We start from the raw sequence: 19542 nt of genomic DNA on the forward strand, positions 1-19542 counted from the left end.
AATATTTGTAAAAAGTATTTTATGCAAATATGATTTAAGTATTTTATTATTTTATTGGCTAATTTCTGATTAAAAAAAAAAGATTACTATTCGTGCATTACAGGCACTTAGACCCTAGCTGGTCTTTTGTGTGTTAAAGGATAGTTATGATGACATGAATACTAGAGTTTGAATAATGTGTTTGAGCACATTATTATTATTATTATTATTATTAATTGATGTTTTTACTTTTGTGATCCTTCTCTTTCTAAAACGCGTTATGAGAACCTACTTTAATGTGTATTACATGTATCCATGTGTGTTTTGAGATCTCCATTTTGGCCTGACGTATCCCATAACCTTGACCTAAAAATTTGTACACCTAAAACATATTTAGATGAAAATGAAGTGTGTGAAAAATCTTATGAGCAATTTCCTGTTCTTAATGTTATTTAACTGTGTGTACACATCCCAGATTGTGCTTCCAGGTGTGCTGGAACAGGTTGTGAACTGCAGGGACTCTTTGGCACAGGAGTATCTCATGGAGTGCATCATTCAGGTATTCATTAGCTTGAGAACAGCTAGATGACATGTTACACTTCTCTGGCTTGAGAACATGTATACAGAAGTATTCCTGTTAAACAGGATAAAAAGAAGTAATTAGGCAATGCAGTGTTTCCTGGTTCAGCGTTCCTCAACATTGTTTATTAGTATTCATCATATTTTGTTGAATATGTCCTCTTTATTTCAATAAATCATTAATCAAGCATATTACATGTAGTAGCAGGTTCATTCATTATCTTTACAAATGAGTAACGTAAGCATCAGGCATTAACTAGCCTACTATATAGTCATCTAGTGACTGAACTGTCATCGGTCCCCGTGTGACCTAAAACCAATGTAAAATCACCCGAGCGCTTTTTCTAGCCAACATTAACTAGCATCCATAGCATAGATAGGCTATATGAACGTCTGAGCTTCAGATTAGCTAAACCGTTTTCCTTACACAACTCAATGCAATAGTATACACAAATAAAGAATAATAAAACCGTATAAATCAAAAGGGGAAATGTACTGGAATCGAGGCTATATAAAATATCTGGATCTCCCACCGCGAGCTAGCTAATAGCCATATTCACGTTAGCTCTTACGAAATCGATCTGGTAATATTCACACAAGGGTAAATCAACATATGTATAATAGATATATCAACTTGAACCGTTACAAACCTGTTAAACAGGATAAAAAGAAATAATTAGGCAATGCAGTGTTTCCTGGTTCAGCGTTCCTCAGCATTGTAAGGAAACCGTGAAGGTCCGTCAGTCCTTGGGGGGGAACAAAAGCACCACACTGCCACCTCCTGGCGAGGCTGAAACCTTACCAGTCCCTGTATTATAGCAAAGGGAGTATTATTGCCATAATGGCTCACAGTGGAATAATAAGCATATTATTAATATAATAATGATATAACTAAAGAAAATAAATAAACAACATAACAACATACATTACATGTGACCACACATATTGTGGGCGTCACAGACACAGCCATTTTAAACCTGTGGTCCAAACCATCATCATTTCTTGAGTCTTATTGTTTTGTCAAGTTTATTTATAGAGCACGTTTTAAAATGACAAACACTGACTAAAGTGCTATGCAGTATCAAAAAAAAAGTGGATAAAGTGTTTGACAACGATACATACTGACCAATACTGACTAAAGTGCTGTACACTATCAAAAAAGTGGGCAGTTTACAGAAAATTGCAATTGTCTTGGTGTTGGTAGTGATTTTAGCCTTGCCGTCAACTCCTAGAAATTTCATTAACAGCTGCTCTTCAACAATCTGTGTTTCCTCACCGTTTTTTCCTATAGCCAAAGAGTATTATGCTTTTCCATGTCACAATTCTGGAACATGTTCAATTGTGTTTTGCTAGTCTTCCTTGCCTTTAATGTGTAATTGACAAGTATGTGTGTGAAATGACAAGTTCATTACTTCGCCAGTAGATGTGAGAAAATGCAGAATTGACAGAAGCATTGTAATGTGTAGTGGTGCAACAAGAGAAAAATTTAGTTCTACAGGCTGCTAGGCGTGGACTATGTCTGTAGGCAATGGTTTGAATTTGAATATAACAAATTCCAAGCCTGTGTATATCACAAAGTCCATACGTATATGCAATGCATGTTGCAGCCATGTCACAAGACTAAATTATGGCTCTAAAACCATGGGCCTGGTGAGCAAATCATTTTGGCATGATGTGTAGTTTTGGCATTTCCATCATTGGCATGATGTGTAAGGATTTTACAGTGAGATCATCTTCCAGAAAAGTTAACGTATTCAAAGGACATTCATGAAGATTCAATCACTCATGCATATGCTCATATAATGTGCCTCTTTAGGGACCACAAAAATGCTGTAATAGGCAGATATATATTTTTTAAAGGTCAACATTATGTTTGTACTGCATGCAAAAAAAAAAATGCGTCAACACTACAAACACCATAAATTGAGCATGGGCATGTAAGAATGAGGTATATGACAAAGTTGATACCAGTGGACTCCACAAGAAGCACAATTTTCATAGATTTTGTAGATTTGATTTTAAGTGGATAAAATTGCCACTGTTGCCCATCAGTCTATACCAGGGGTGGGCAGTCTTATCCAGAAAAGGCCAGTGTGGGTGAATGTTTTTGTTCCAACCAAGCAATTACACACCTGTGTCTCCTGATCAAGTTCCTCAGCAAAGACTCTACTGGTTGATTGGTGGGATCAGGTGTGTAACTGCTTGGCTGGAACAAAAACCTTCACCCACACTGGCCCTTTCTGGATAAGATTGCCCACCTCTGGTCTATACTCAATAACCCATAACCCACTACTACTTTCAGCTGCTTCCGTTAGGGGTTGCCACAGCAGATCAACCATTTCCATTTCTTCCTGTCACACCAGCCACCTGCATGTCCTCCCTCACCTCATCCATAAACCTCCTCTTTGGCCTTCCTCTTTTCCTCTTCCCTGGCAGCTCCATATTCAGCATCCTTCTCCCAATATACCCAGCATCTCTCCTCCACACATGTCAAAACCATCTCAATCTTGCCTCTCTTGCTTTGTCTCCAAACCATCCAACCTGAGCTGTCCCTCTGAATATACTCTTTCCTAATCCTGTCCTCCTTCGTCACTCCCAGTGAAAATATTAGTATCTTCAACTCTGCCAGCTCCACCTCCTGTCTTCGTCAGTGCCTTTGTCTCTAAACCATATAACATAGCTGGTCTCACAACCAATCACAAATCAATCTTGACACTCTTCTCCACCCACTCCACCCTGCCTTCACTCTCTTCTTCACCTCTCTTCTGTACTCCCTGTTACTTTAGACAGTTGACCCCAAGTATTTAAACTTATACGCCTTCTTCACCTCTACTCTTCATCTTCATCATTCCACTGTCCTCTCTCTCATTCACGCATAGGTCTTGCTCCTACTGACTTTCATTTACCTCCACCTCTCCAGGCTCTCCTCAACCTGCACCCTACTCTCGCCATAGATCACAATGACATCCACAAACATCATAGTCCACGGAGACTCCTGCCTGATGTTGTCCGTCAAACTGTCCATCACCATTGCAAACAAGAAAGGGCTCAGAGCCGATCCTTGATATAATCCCACCTCCATCTTGAACCCATCTGTCATTCCAACCGCACACCTCACCATTGTCACACTTCCCTCTACATATCCTGCACCACTCCTACATACTTCACTGCAACTCCTGACTTCCTCATACAATACCACACCTCCTCTCTCAGCACCCTGTCATATGCTTTCTCTAAATCTACAAAGAGACAATGTAACTCCTGACCTTCTTTGTACTTCTCCATCAACATTCTCAAAGCAAACATCACATCTGTAGTGTTTTTTTGGCATGAAACCATACTGCTGCTCACTGATCATCACCTCTCCTCTTAACCTAGCTTCTATTACTCTTTCCCGTATCTTCATGCTGTGGCTGATCAACTTTATACCTCTGTAGTTGGTACAGTTCTGCACATCACCCTTATTCTTGAAAATCGGTACCAGTATGCTTCTTCTCCACTCCTCAGGCATCCTCTCACTTTCCAAGATTGTGTTAAACGATCTAGTTAAAAACTCCACTGCCATCTCTCCTAAACATCTCCATGCCTCCACTGGTATGTAATCAGGACCAACTGTCTTTCAACTCTTCATCCTCCTCATAGCTGCCCTCACTTCTTCCTTGCTAATCTACCACACTTCCTGATTCACTATCCCCACTTCATCCAACCTTCTCTCTCTCTCTCTCTCTCTCTCTCTCTCTCTCTCTCTCTCTCTCTCTCTCTCTCTCTCTCTCTCTCTCTCTCTCTCTCTCTCTCTCTCTCTCTCTCTCTCTCTCTCTCTTCATTTTCTTCATTCATCAACCCCTCAAAGTACTCTTTCCACCTTCTCAACACACTCCTCGCTTGTCAGCACATTTCCATATCTATCCTTGATCGCCCTAACTTGCTGCACATCCTTCGCAGCTCGGTCCCTCTGTCTAGCCAATCGGTACAAGTCCTTTTCTCCTTCCTCAGCGTCTAACCTCTCATACAAGTCACCATACGCCTTTTCCTTTACTTTCGCCACCTCTCTCTTCACTTTACGCTGCATCGCCTTGTGCTCCTGTTTACTTTCGTCATCTCTCTGACTATCCCACTTCTTCTTTGCCAATCTCTTCCTCTGTATACTTTGCTGTACTTCCTCATTCCACCAACAAGTCTCCTCGTTTTTCCTTCCTCTGTCCAAATGACACACCAAGTACCTTCCTAGGTGTCTCCCTCACTATTTCTGCAGTGGTTGCCCAGCCACTCGGCAACTCTTCACTACCACCCAGTGCCAGTCTTAACTCCTGCCTGAACTCCACACAACAGTCTTCCTTCATCAACTTCCACCATTTTATCCTTGACTCTGCCTTCACTCTCTTCCTCTTCTTGATCTCCAAAGTTATCCTACAGACCACCATCCGATGCTGCCTAGCTATGTTCTCCCCTGTCACCACCTTGCAGTCTCCAATCCCTTTCAGATCGTGCCTCCTACATAAGATATAGTCCACCTGTGTGCACTTTCCTCCACTCTTGTACATCACCGTGTTCCTCCCTCTGCTTGAAATATGTATTCACCACAGCCATTTCCACCCTTTTTGCAAAATCCACCACAATATGTCCTTCCACATTTCTCTCCTTGACACCATACCTACCCATCACCTCCTCATCACCTCTGTTCCTTTCACCAACATGCCCATTGAAGTCTACTCCAATCACCACTCTCTCCTCCTTGGGTGCACTTTCCACCCAACTCACTCCAGAATTCTTCTTTCTCTTCTATCTCACACCCAACTTGCGGGCATATGTGCTGCTAACATTCATCAATACACTTTCAATTTCCAGCTTCATACTCATCACTCTGTCCAACACTGCCTTCACCTCTAACACACTCTTGACATACTCTTCCATCAGAATTACCCCTACCCCATTTCTCCTCTCATTTGCACTATGGTAGAAGAGTTTAAGCTTACCTCTGATGCTCCTGGCCTTACTTCCATTCCACCTGGTCTCTTGCACACACAGTATATCTACCTTTCTTCTCTCCATCATATCAGCCAGCTCTCTCCCTTTACCAGTCATTGTGCCAACATTCAAAGTTCCGACTCTCACCTCCACACTCCTACCCTTCATCCTCTCCCGATGCCTCTGGACATGCCTTCCCCCTCTCCATCTCCTTCACCCAACAGTAGCATAGTTTCCACCGACACCCTGCTGGCCAACAGTACCTGTGGCAGTCGTTGGTAACCCAGGCCTCGACCGATCCGGTATGGAAATCTATTTTATGATCCGCATATTTGATTTGGCAAAGATTTTACGCCGGATGCCCTTCCTGACGCAACCCACCCCATTTATCCGGGCTTGGGACCGGCACTAAGAATGCACTGGCTTGTGCATCGTCAGTGGCTGGGTTTTGTTTTTTTTTTTCCTAACAAAATTTTTTTTTTCACAACGTTGTTACACTTTGAAAATCCGAAACCATCTTTGGTCGTTCTAGCATTTTAAAGGGCTTCTATAGTGTACTGAATTAAGGGTTTGATTACTTATATACAGTGGATGTAGAAAGTATACACTCAATCGTTAAAATGGCAAGTTTTGAAACCAAAATAAATTATATCAGAACTTTTCCACTTTAAAAAAAAAAAATCGCACCCTATAAAAATAAAGTGAAAAACAATCAAATTATCCTGTCCCCTACCTCCAGCGCTTTGTTGGAGTCAACAGTCAGATTAAACTCTTCTCCAAAATGACCACGCTGACAAGAGGGCTCAAGATGACTCTCTTTACTGAATCCAGATGGAGTAGGGTAAAACTGAGAAACAAACATACAATGCATACAATGAAACAATTAACAGCCACAAACAATTTGACTGTGAGGAAAGAAAATAAGATCCGTACATAACTTGTTAGCCAAAATGCAAGTCAGCTCTTTCTTTACAAAAAGTTCATGCTAATTAAACGTTGAGTTCACATACACCCCGAATACTCTTTGTTAACAGAAATAAACTTTGCGATTTATATTATATACCGACAATGCTTCAAAGACCGGCTTAAAGTTGAATAAATTGTAAAGCACAGAGAAGAGCAGTATGTTTTTTCCATTGAAAAACAATCGCATACTCCTACTGATGACGCCATTAAATAAGGACAGATTCGCAAACGTGTTGCTATGAATTACTAGTTGCCAGGAGATGGCACCAAAGGATATGTTTCCACTAAAGAACACAATCAACTGGCAATAAAACTGCATTGGAAACAGAACACTCCCCATCTGATACCCAGAAGGTTTCACCTTTTCAAATTACATACTCAAAATACTTAACATTTTAGTCATCTGGGGGAATGGGTAAGACTACCTTATTTACAGGTCTGAGCACTAACTTTTGCCTGCCTTTCTGGTGACTTTCACTTGCACTTTGTGCACCCATCTCTTTTGGGGTACACATCAGTGATAATGCCTACAGGTCATTAATTTCTTTTGCATTGACTGTCCTTGAGAAGCAACACACTTCCTTGTTGTTTAGTGCTAGGCGGGTCGGATAGCCACTTCCTGCGGGGTTGCAGTGTTGACAAATACTGTTTGCACCACCTGTCCTAGAATGTGTTAGACCTCTGCACCACTGCTGTCTGAGTAAGTCTTTTTCTCCATATTCTCCAGCTGGGGTGAGACAAGGGCCTACTTTCTGGTTCAGCAGTGAAGTAGGTGTGAGAATGAAGGGTCGGTAGATGCAGGCACTTGTGGTCGGTTGTTCACATATACTAAAACCTCTTTTTCTCATTGTAGATGTACCCAAGCACAATCTTACTGTCTGTGTAGAAGCTGGATGTATCAAATATAATGTCTATGTCAGAGATGATGACTTCAGCCAGATTTACTGCCATAAGTGCCGCACAAAGCTCCAATTGGGGTAATGTGTGTTCTTGGCATGGAGCAAGTCTAGCTTTGCTTGAGCCCAATCCTGTGTAGCATTTTTCATCTGCATCACCAAGTCTTCAAATAAGCAACCGCAGCTATTTTCCTTTCTGGAGCATCAGAGAAAACACAGAGTTCTGTTAGCTTGGCTGCAGATGATGACGCGTACGTGTAAGGCCTAGGGATTCGTAGGTTCTGTAACTCCAGAAGAGAATCTCTCCAGCTGTCCCATAACGTCTCTTTTTCTGTGGACAGTGGAGCGTCCCAATTAGAAGAGTCTGTGGTGAATTCTCAAAGAAGTGCCTTTCCATGGATAGTCACAAGGGAGAAAAACCAAGAGGTTGACTGTTCACTGTTGAGAAGACGCCTTGTCGAGTGAATGGCTTTCTCTCATCCTAGATGTGGTATGTGAAACAGTCTGAATCTGAGTCCCAGATTCTCAAGCCATGTTGGCTTGTTCTAACCTCAGGCTGCACTGCACCGCTAAGTTATCGACAGCAAGATCCAGGTCCTTAAGTCTGTGGCGCGATCTTCACAGGTGAAGGCCTCTATGACCTCTTTGCTGTTATAAGCCAGCTTATGCAGCCTGAGGTTAGAACAAGCCAACATGGCTTGAGTCCTTTTAAGTAGACTGATAACTGCATCTGCCGTGGGAAGGGATTTCAGCCCATCGTCCATACAAGTCGTGGACAGCAAACTGTCTTGCATCTCCCCCATAATCGCTCTGAACTTCTTGAGCTGCACGTCTGAGGCTGTAAATAGCAACCGCTGGGGAAGGGCTATATCCAAAGACATGACATTCATGCGAAATTCCACACACTCTTTCTCAGGGTTATTATCTTTGAACCAAATAAATCGATGGAAGTTACGATCTTCAGGCCGGACCATGAAACGGAAACATTTGCTGTATGTCTACAGTGAAGGCAGTCTACTCTTTCCAGAACTGAATGACTCCTATCAGGTTGTTGTTGAGGTCTGGCCCAGTTAGAGGTACTTGGTTCAGAGATAGGCCTTTATGTTGAGCACTGACGTCAAAGATGACTCTTATTTGAGAGGGTTTCTTGGGGTGTTAGACCCTAAAGCAGGGTAAGCACCAATGTTCCTCTTCAGGTTTTAGTGTGGGAGCTTCTTTAGCATGTCTACTCTGTAAGAGCTTTTCCATAAACATGATGAACTGTTCTTTCATTTCCGGTTTCCTCCTGAAAGATCATTGCAGTGAGTAGAGGCGTTCAAATGCCTGTGTGCGGTTGTCAGGGAGCCGTGGCTGTCGAGCTATGAAAGGCTCTGAAAGGAGCCACCCAGCTGTTTGCATAATGTACGGGAACTGCATATCCTCTATTGAAGGAGCCTCTGTGTCGTCATCCTTTGTTGTCTGAAACACATCACAGGCCAAAGTGTTCTGTATTTCATTAACAAGGCAGTCTTTGTGTAAGAGGCGAAGTGAGGGAGGCTCGTTGCAATATCTCTCCTTGGCTGAAAGAGAGAGGGTTCTCCATTTATCAGTATACTGGTGCAGTGAGCGCTGACCAGGGCTGGTTTGTGAATGTCTCCGATGCACACATCACCTACAACCACCCAGCCCAGATCCACTTTCTGGGCATAGGGTGCATTGTGTGCATGCCATTCACCTGTCTTCAGACTTTATGAGCTCTAATTGTGTCTCTGCCTAGTAAGAGCATGATAGGGGCTTGTGGATCAAGTTTGGGGATGTGCTTTGTGAGATATTTAAAGCGGATGTGGTTCAATGCCTCTTCTGGTTTTGGTATTTCTGAAGTATTGTTAGGAATGTCTTTACATTTAACCAGTGATGGCAGTGAGAGCGTACTACTGCCATCAGTGGGCTTCACCACAAAGCCACGTGCCTGTCTGAACTCTGTTTCCAATGTTCCTGCACTTGTCTTCAGAGAGTATGGTGAGGGGCTCCCTGAAATGTTGAATAGAATGGAAAAACTCTACGTGTGAGGGATCTATTACTTTGGTCATCTCATATTGCATACATTTGGACTGCAGCATCGGGGCGACTTGCTGGATACACCCTCACAAGGCATATTTTTGAATAAGAGCGTTCGGAGATGTCCTCTCCACAGACCTCAGTACATGTGGTGGGAACAGCAGCCTCCTTTTGATCACCATCCCCCTCCCCACCATTCTTTGGTGAAGGGGCTTCTGAGCTGATGGACTACGGGGTAGATCCAGGGTGTAGTGCTTTGACGTGTGTCTTGCTTCAACACTCTGTGCAGCTGATGTGTTCTTCAGAGTTCTTTGCTAGGTGTACGGCTCTGCAGCACTTGTAGCAAATTCCATGTTTTTTAAGAGTGCCTTTCCTCAATGGGCTTTCATGTAAGCCAATGGCATTTTGATAACGGATGGGGTTTGGCCTTACTTAAAGGAGAGCTATTATGCAAAACTCACTTTTTCAGTGTTTTTGCATATACATTTGAGTCTCTGATGGGCCTACTAACATACAAACGTTGAAGTAAAACTACCCAGTCATTTTGTTGTGGGCAGCCAAATTGAAAACTTTTGAAAAAAAATTCAGACCCAGCAAGCCGTTCAAATATCCTTCCGCCCTGTATGTCACGGAAGGAAAATCATTATAATAATCCCGCCTTCAGTTGAATATCTCCACCCACCTGCCTTACATGGCTATATAGCGCGACATTTTTTGCAGGTACCGCTAGTTAGCATAATGTCTTTGCACGGAAAATGCGCTGTTCTTGGCTGTAATAACCCGCACAAATCGCTACATCGGCTCCCAACCTCAGAGGGCAGAAGAGCTGAGTGGATAAAGTTTATTTTCGATGACAACGTTCCCACTAAAGTTGGCAAAACACTGTTAGTGTGTGAAGGGTTTCAGCAGGTTTTCAGTGTGAGAGCCAGGAAATGTGTCAGCTGGACCACGGGTGCTTTCTCTGGCCGGGCTGCCTACACCATACCCGGACTCGCTTTGTGTCTTTGTGTCCTGATGAATGGGCTAACTTAACTTAACACGCTTTCGGAGGGCCTCCACCGGCTGGCTTTGCCGGCGTTTGGGTGGTCGGTTCCTCTGGTCTTGCGGAACTTTTTTTTTTGCAGCGAGTAGAGTGCCGAGTGGGAGGGAGTCTAGCGCCTACTCCTCTCCATTGCTCCACTCGTCAGCTCTTGCAGCGGGGCTCAGCCGGACCGTTTGGCTCAGTTGTTCTTCCATGGCTCCCGCCGTGAGGGTCGCTGCCCCTCCCCTGGTCCCAAGAGCTCGGTGTGTACTTAGCGACGCTTCCCAGAAGACATTTTCTCAAAATCCTCGCATGCTGAAGCGAACGCGTCAAAAAAAAAAAAAGAAACCTCCGGGGGGTTTTTTTTCTCCTCAAAGCAAGGGCCGAACTCCCGACCAATGTTTACCGAACCCGGCCACGGGGTCCGTCACCTACCTGTCCGTACACCCCACCACCAACGGGGTTGCGGTTCTTGGGTCTGCCCAGCCCAGTCCCTTCAGCCAGGTTTCGGCGACATGAGGCTACCTGGTTGATGCTGCCAGTAGCATGTGCTCATGTCAAAGATTCAGCCATGCAAGTGTACGTACACACGGCCCGTGCAGTGAAACTGTGAATGGCTATATACACAATGATTGATATGTTATTTTTCACACTCAAAGAAGATCCTCAAGTATCAGTCAACTCGGTGGAGTGGATTGAAGAGGTTCTGTTTACATCTTGTTCTCACCTGGGAATGACATCACGGAGTAGAGCGTGGGGTGCAGCAGCTCATTTGCATCAAATTAGCATATGCTCAATCCGAGTAATCTGAACAGGAGGTCAACAGAGGGGTATAGAATCATGCTAGAATGCTTAATTTGAGTGGTATTTTCAGCAAAAATACTCAAAGACATGTTTTGGGGACCCCAAAGACATATTAAATTGTTAATATGGCATAATAGCTCCCCTTTAAAGATGGGGTGTCAGTTGACATGGGTGAGGTATTACGAGGGATGGGTGAAGTGTTCGGAGAGGCCCCCGTCTTGAAAATGGCAACAGCCCTTGGACAATCAGATTTAAACATTTGCTTGTTATGAGTAGGCGGCTCATTATTGAACACTGCCAGTGTGAAGCTAGGCTCATTTCACATCCTCGCCTACTGACACACAAAGTTCACAAAGAAGCTGAATGGAGGATAGGGAACCCTATGTTCTTTGTACTTACAACCTAGTGTAAGCTATTTTTCCTGCAGATAGAATGGCAGCTTTGCACCACAGGGTTAATACCGCGAGGCGTGTCTAGGTAGGTAAGTCCAAGTAAATCACCATCTGTCTTACCACAGGCGGGCCCTGTGGTGGCCTGTCCAGGGTGTCTCCTCGCCTGCTGCCCAATGACTGCTGGAATAGGCTCCAGCATCCCCGCAACCCTGAGAGCAGGATAAGCGGTTTAGATAATGGATGGATGGATGGATGGATGGAGTGACCCTCTTCTATGCATTCCCTTGTGCGTATTTCCGGGTCATCTGCTGGAACATCTAATTTGCCAAGAATCTCATCATAGTCTTGGCTCACAACTGCCTCTAAGACCTCTGCTCTAGCTTCTGCAGCTCTTTTCTCAATACATACACTATCCAGTGATACTTCCAGGCGTGTTCTTTTGTAACTGTGTTAAAGCCTCTAGCTCTGCTTGCTGTAACTTCAGCTCCATCTCGTTTTTAGCAAATGCTGCTTCAACCAAAGCTGCCTCAGCCGCTGCTCGTCCCTGAGCGGCAGCTGGTTTACTGTCTGATGAACTTTTAGACTGTCTAGATGAGCGAGATATGTTCGATCTGGTTCTCACTGATCCTAAGGTAGACTTTTTCTTTGACATCGTGGTGTTGAGCGTGGACTGTGTGCTTAGTTGTAGACATAATTCCAGTTGAGCTTGCTTCTACAGAATGGTTGGCTACGCCATGCTGTTCAATTCTTCACATGCAAAGGCTGGCCCGCAAAAGCATGTAGTTTTACTGTCCTGTCCTCTATCTCCAGCGCCTTGCTGGACTCAGATTAAACTCCTCTCCAAAATGACCACACTGACAAGAGAGCTAAAGATTACTCTTTACTGAAGCCAGATGGAGTAGGGTAAAACCGAGAAAAAACATACAATGCATACAATGAAACAATTGACAGCCACAAACAATTTGACTGTCAGGAAAGATAATATAGTCTGTACATAATTTGTTAGCCAAAATGCAAGTCAGCTCTTTTACAAAAGGTTCATGCTAAATAAACATTGAGATCACATACACCCTGAATACTCAGAGTTAACAGAAATAAACTTTACGATTTACAATACATACCAACAACGCCTTCAAAGACTGGCTTAAAGTTGAAGAAATTGTAAAACACAGAAGAGCGGTATGTTTTTTCTGTTGTGAAACAATAGCAGACTCCTACTGATGGCGTCATTAAACAAGGACAGATTCGCGAACATGTTGCTGTGAATCACTAGTCACCAGGAGATGGCGCCAAAGGATATGCTTTCACCAAAGAACACAGTCAACTGGCAATAAAACTGCATTGGAAACAGAGCACCAACAGAAAAAAAAGATAAATACAAATCTTACGATAACCTGTTGGCATAAGTGTTCGCACCCCTCAACTAATGCTTTATCGAAGCACCTTTTGATTTTATTAGAGCAATCAGTCTTGTTGGGCAAGAGTCTAATAGCTTGGCACATATTGACTTGGCAATATTTTCCCACTCTTCTTGCAAAAATATTATAAATCTGTCAAATTGCAAGGGCATCTCCACAGGTTCCCAACAGATTTTCAACTGGATTCAGATCTTTGCTCTGGCTGGGCAGTTCCAAATCATTTATCTTCCTTTGGCAAAGCCATTCTTTGTTGATTTGGATTTATGCTTTGGGTTATTGTTGTGCTGAAAGGTGCAAGTCCTCTTTTGCAGCTTTGTAGCAGATGCCTGAAGGTTTTGCGCCAAAATCGACTAGTATTTGGAGCTATTCCCTTCACGTTGAGTTCTGGCTGAAGAAAAGCAGTCCCAAAGCATGATGCTGCCACCCCCGTGCTTCACCGTGGGTATTGTGTTCTTTCTGGTGCTGTGTTGTTTTTGCACCAAATATGCCTTTTGGAACTATGACCAAAAAGTTCAACCTTGGTGTCATCAGACCATATAACACATTTTTCTGCATGGTTTTGGGAGACTGGATGTATCTTTTTGCGAATTTCAGCCAGATTTGGGTTTGTTTTTTTTCATGCGAAAAGACTTCCATTATGGCACCCTATCCCAGAATATGGGAAATTGTTGTCACATGTAGGAAGTAACCACTACTTACCAGAAATTCCTGCATCTCCGTTAATATTGCCATCGGCCTCTTGATTGCCTCCCTGACCAGTTTTCTCCTTGTCTTGTCTTATCAATTTTAAAGAGATGTCATGCTCTCAGTAATGTCGCTGTTGTGCCATATTTTCTCCACTTGTTGATGATTGTCTTCACTGTGTTCAGTGGTATATCTAATGCCTTTGACGTTCTTTTATACCACTCTCCTGATCGATAACCTTTCAGCAGTAAGATTCCACTCAGGCTTTGTAAGCTCTTTGTGGACCATGGAATTTGAATGCAACTAAAAAGATGTCAGGAAAATCCTACAAGAACAGCTGAACTTAATTTTGGGTTAAACAGAGTCAATTTAATTGATGGCAAGTGTACACTACTGTTTAACACGAGATTAAATGTGATTGGTTAATTCTGAACACAGCCACATCCCCAGTTATAAAAGGGTGTGCACACTTATGCAGCCAGGTTATTGTGTGTTTTGTGTCTCTTTTTTCTTTCTTTCTTTCTTTTTTTTTTTGCCATAAAATATTTCTGATTTTTCACTTTATCTTTATAGGTTCCAATTTCAAAAAAGTGGAAAACGTTTTGACATATTTTACCTTGGTTTCAGTTTTATCGATCACAAAAACACAATTTTATCAGGGGAGTGTAGACCTTTTATATCTACTGTAAACTAAATTTCAGTTTGATTTTACACAAATCTGCAAAAATTTCTAAAGACCTTTGCACTTTTTCATTATCATTGAGTATAGATTGATGAGCAAAAATTATGATTTTATCCATTTAAAATGAAATACAACACAAAGTGTGCAAAAAGTGATGGGGTTTGAATACTTTCTGAAGCTACTGTATGACTCTTACTAATCTACTATAACATGAGGTAAGACTAAGTGTCAGAAGGTCTCAGCGGCTAGACTTATTTGCAGATTCTGAGTTTAGCTTCATTATCTTTCACTAGACTAGCCTTGTAAATATGTATTTACAGGATTCGTATACTTATGAAAAACCTGCAAAAGTCATGGAAATCTAAAATGCAATTTCCATGCCCTGGAAAAGTTATGGAATATATATATTTTTTTTTTTAACTTTTGGAAAAGTCATGGAAATATAGCTATATATGCATCAAATGTAATTACTAATTAATCCAAGCATAAAAAGTAAACTAAATTACTACATAACTGTCCCAGTATTTCAGTGGTGTGTGAGAAGTTATATCAGTCTGTGATTACAGGCCTGCCTACTAGCCCTCCAGTGCGCTACGGTGCCAACATGCCAGGGAAGTGCAGCTAGAATAATACGTGGCTTTATAAGGATAAGTACCAATTGTGGCTGGCAAAAGACACTGACCTAAAACATGCTAAATGTAAGGTGAGCTGTAAAACATTGGCTATTTCGAATATGGGCGAGGCTGCGCTTATTAGCGACATGAAGGGGAAAAAGCACGAGACAGCTGCCGCTACTGCTAGCACCGCAATTCCCATTGGTGAGTTTATGAACGCTGGTATATCAAATACATCCAATGACGCTACTGCAGCTTCAGCAAGGAAGAAACGGACAACTTTGGACATTTCAACAAAAAATGAAGTCCTCAAAGCGGCGATTATGTGGGCATTAAAAATCATGAATTCGCACTAATTCAAGTCATCCAAGGACATGTGCCGTCTTTTCGCAGCCATGTTCCCTGACAGCCAGATTGCAGCACGATTTGCCTGCGGTGAGAAAGTGTGCATAAGTCTGCACATTTGGGCTTGCTCCGTATTTTAAGAGGCTCGCTGGCAGAAGTGTCCCAGAAACGGCATATGTAGTGCTATTTGACGAGAGCCTAAACCACCATTTGCAGTCTAAACAAATGGATTTACATGTGAGGCTGTAGGAAGGAGCACAGGTTAAGACTAAATATACATTGGCTCAACATTTTTGGGACATTCCACTGCAGTTGATATCGTCGAAAAGATAAGCAAAATGCTGTCTGAGACGAGTTCATATTTTCATCCAGCTGTCGATGGACGGACCAAACGTGAACTGGAAAGCATCTGAACTAATACAGAAAGATATGCAGAAGCAGGTGGACAAATCGCTTCTCAATATTGGATCTTGCGGTTTGCATATCGTGCACAATGCTTTCAGAGAGGGATGCAAAGCTACCGGTTGGGACATTGAGTATACACTCTTGAGCCTATACTGGCTTTGATGTGATTGTCCCACTCGTCATGAGGACTTTGTTGCTGCCACTGGATGCAGCACTGTGATGCTCAAGTTCTGCAGACACAGTTGGCTTGAAAATGTTGGTGTGTGTGACCAAGCTTTGAAGCTTTGGCCCCATGTGACAACCTATGTGGAGATGGTGCGGATGGGTGGTCTACCGGATCCTAAGGTTAAGTCTTTTGAGGCCATGAAGAATAGTTCCAAGGATCCTCTGTTCATCCCAAAAGTGATGATCTTCAACAGCATTGCAAGAGAGATTTATTTAGTGTGGGTTTTATTACTTATGTTTATATTTGCTGTGAAACTGTTTACAATTTATTTCACACTATTGACTACTACTAGTTTTGGCTGCTCCCGTTAGGGGTCGCCACAGCGGATTATCCGTTTCCATTTCTTCCTGTCTTCTGCGTCTTCCTCTGTCACACCAGCCACCTGCATGTCTTCCCTCACCACATCCATAAACCTCCTCTTTGGCCTTCCTCTTCTCCTCTTCCCTGGCAGCTCCATATTCAGCATCCTTCTCCCAATATACTCAGCATCTCTCCTCCACACATGTCCAAGCCATCTCAATCTTGCCTCTCTTGCTTTGTCTCCAAACCGTCCAACCTGAGCGGTCCCTCTAATATAATCGTTCCTAATCCTGTCCTTCTTCGTTACTCCCAGTGAAAATCTTAGCATCTTCAACTCTGCCACCTCCAGCTCCGCCTCCTGTCTTTTCATCAGTGCCACTGTCTCCAAACCATATAACATAGCTGGTCTCACAACCATCTTGTAAACTTTCCCTTTAACTCTTGCTGATACCCTTCTGTCGCAAATCACACTTCTCCACCCACTCCAACCTGCCTGCACTCTCTTTTTCACCTCTCTACTACACTCCCCGTTACTTTGGACAGTTGACCCCAAGTATTTAAACTCAAATGCCTTTGTCACCTCTACTCCTTGCATCCTCACCATTCCACTGTCCTCTCTCTCATTCACGCATAGGTATTCCGTCTTGCTCCTACTGACTTTCATTCCTCTTCTCTCCAGTGCATACCTCCACCTCTCCAGGCTCTCCTCAACCTGCACCCTACTCTCGCTACAGATCACAATGTCATCCGCGAACATCATCGTCCATGGAGACTCCTGCCTGATCTTGTCCGTCAACCTGTCCATCACCATTGCAAACAAGAAAGGGCTCAGAGCCGATCCTTGATGTAATCCCACCTCCACCTTGAACCCATCTGTCATTCCAACCGCACACCTCACCATTGTCACACTTCCCTCATACGTATCCTGCACCACTCCTACATACTTCTCTGCAACTCCTGACTTCCTCATACAATACCACACCTCCTCTCTCGGCACTCTGTCATAAGCTTTCTCTAAATCTACAAAGACACAATGCAACTTTTTCTGGCCTTCTCTATACTTCTCAATCAACATTCTCAAAGCAAACATCGCATCTGTGGTGCTCTTTCGTGGCATGAAACCATACTGCTGCTCGCTGATCGTCACCTCTCCTCTTAACCTAGCTTCTATTACTCTTTCCCAAATCTTCATGCTGTGGCTGATCAACTTTATACCTCTGTAGTTGTTACAGTTCTGCACATCGCCCTTGTTCTTGAAAATCGGTACCAGTATGCTTCTTCTCCACTCCTCAGGCATCCTCTCACTTTCCAGGATTGTGTTAAACAATCTAGTTAAAAACTCCACTGCCATCTCTCCTAAACATCTCCATGCCTCCACAGGTATGTCATCAGGACCAACTGCCTTTCCACTCTTCATCCTCTTCATAGCTGCCCTCACTTCCTCCTTGCTAATCCGCTGAACTTCCTGATTCACTATCCGTACATCATCCAACCTTCTCTCTCTCTCATTTTCTTCGTTCATCAGCCCCTCAAAGTATTCCTTCCACCTTCTTAGCACACTCTCCTCGCTTGTCAGCACATTTCCATCTCTATCCTTGATCGCCCTAACTTGCTGCACATCCTTTGCAGCTTGGTCCCTCTGTCTAGCCAATCGGTACAAGTCCTTTTCTCCTTCCTTAGTGTCTAATCTGTCATACAACTCACCATACGCCTTTTCCTTTTCCTTTGCCCTTGCCACCTCTCTCTTTGCTTTACGCTGCATCTCCTTGTACTCCTGTCTACTTTCTTCATCTCTCTTACTATCCCACTTCTTCTTTGCCAACCTTTTCCTCTGTATAATTTGCTGTACTTCCTCATTCCACCACCAAGTCTCCTTGTCTTCTTTCCTCTGTCCTGATGACACACCAAGTACCTTCCTAGCTGTCTCCCTCACTATTTCTGCAGTGGTTTTCCAGCCATCTGGCAACTCTTCACTACCACCCAGTGCCTGTCTTAACTCCTGCCTGAACTCCACACAACAGTCTTCCTTCTTCAACTTCCACCATTTGATCTTCGGCTGTGTCTTCACTCGCTTCCTCTTCTTGGTCTCCAAAGTCATCCTACAGACCACCATCTGATGCTGCCTAGCTACGTTCTCCCCTGTCACCACCTTGCAGTCTCCAATCCCTTTTAGATGGCGCCTTCTACATAAGATATAGTCCACCTGTGTGCACTTGCCTCCACTCTTGTACGTCACCCTGTGTTCCTCCCTCTTCTTGAAATATGTATTCACCACAGCCATTTCCATCCTTTTCGCAAAATTGACCACCATCTGTCCTTCCACATTTCTCTTCTTGACTCCATACCTTCCCTTCACCTCCTCATCACCTCTGTTCCCTTCACCAACATGTCCATTGAAGTCCGCTCCAATCACCACTCTCTCCTCCTTGGGTACCCTCTCCACCATGTCGTCCAACTCACTCCAGAATTCTTCTTTTTCATCCATCTCACACCCAACTTGCGGGGCATATGCGCTGATAACATTCAGCAATAAACCTTCAATTTCCAGCTTCATACTCATCACTCTGTCTGACACTCTCTTCACCTCCAGCACGCTCTTGACATACTCTTCCTTCAGAATTACCCCTACCCCATTACTCCTCCCATTCACACCATGGTAGAAGAGTTTGAACCCACCTCCGATACTCCTGGCCTTACTCCCCTTCCACCTGGTCTCTTGCACACACAGTATGCCTACCTTTCTTCTTTCCATCATGTCAGCCAGCTCTCTCCCTTTACCAGTCATAGTGCCAACATTCAAAGTTCCAACTCTCACCTCCACATGCCTACCCTTCCTCCTCTCTAGCTGCCTCTGGACATGCTTTCCTCCTCCCCTTCTCCTTCGCCCAACAGTAGCATAGTTTCCACCAACACCCTGCTGGTTAACAGTACCGGTGTCGGTCGTTGGTAACCCGGGCCTCAACCGATCCGGTATGTAAGTCTTATTTATGATCCGCACATTTGATTTGGCAAAGATTTTACGCCGGATGCCCTTCCTGACGCAACCCTCCCCATTTGTCCGGGCTCGGGACCGGCACTAAGGATGCACTGGCTTGTGCATCCTCAGTGGCTGGGTTTATTTCACACTATTGAGTGACACATATTTCATCTCTAGTTTGTGGGAGAATTGTTTAATTTTATGTTAGATATAAGTGTTGTGTATTTATTTTGTTAAAAGTGAATACAAGGA

At 43.5% G+C, this 19542-nt stretch overlaps 1 protein-coding gene across 1 annotated transcript in view; it reads left to right on the forward strand.

Moving 5' to 3' along the window:
- vps35 (VPS35 retromer complex component) overlaps positions 1 to 19542 on the forward strand; it is a 117438-nt gene that overhangs the window by 28107 nt on the left and 69789 nt on the right. Inside the window, exon 8 of the mRNA XM_056278242.1 lies at positions 455 to 538. Coding sequence (XP_056134217.1) covers positions 455 to 538 — 84 coding nt within the window. The remainder of the gene's footprint in view (positions 1 to 454; positions 539 to 19542) is intronic.

The sequence above is a fragment of the Lampris incognitus genome, chromosome 4, assembly GCF_029633865.1.
Source record: "Lampris incognitus isolate fLamInc1 chromosome 4, fLamInc1.hap2, whole genome shotgun sequence".
NCBI classification, from domain to species: Eukaryota; Metazoa; Chordata; class Actinopteri; order Lampriformes; family Lampridae; genus Lampris; species Lampris incognitus.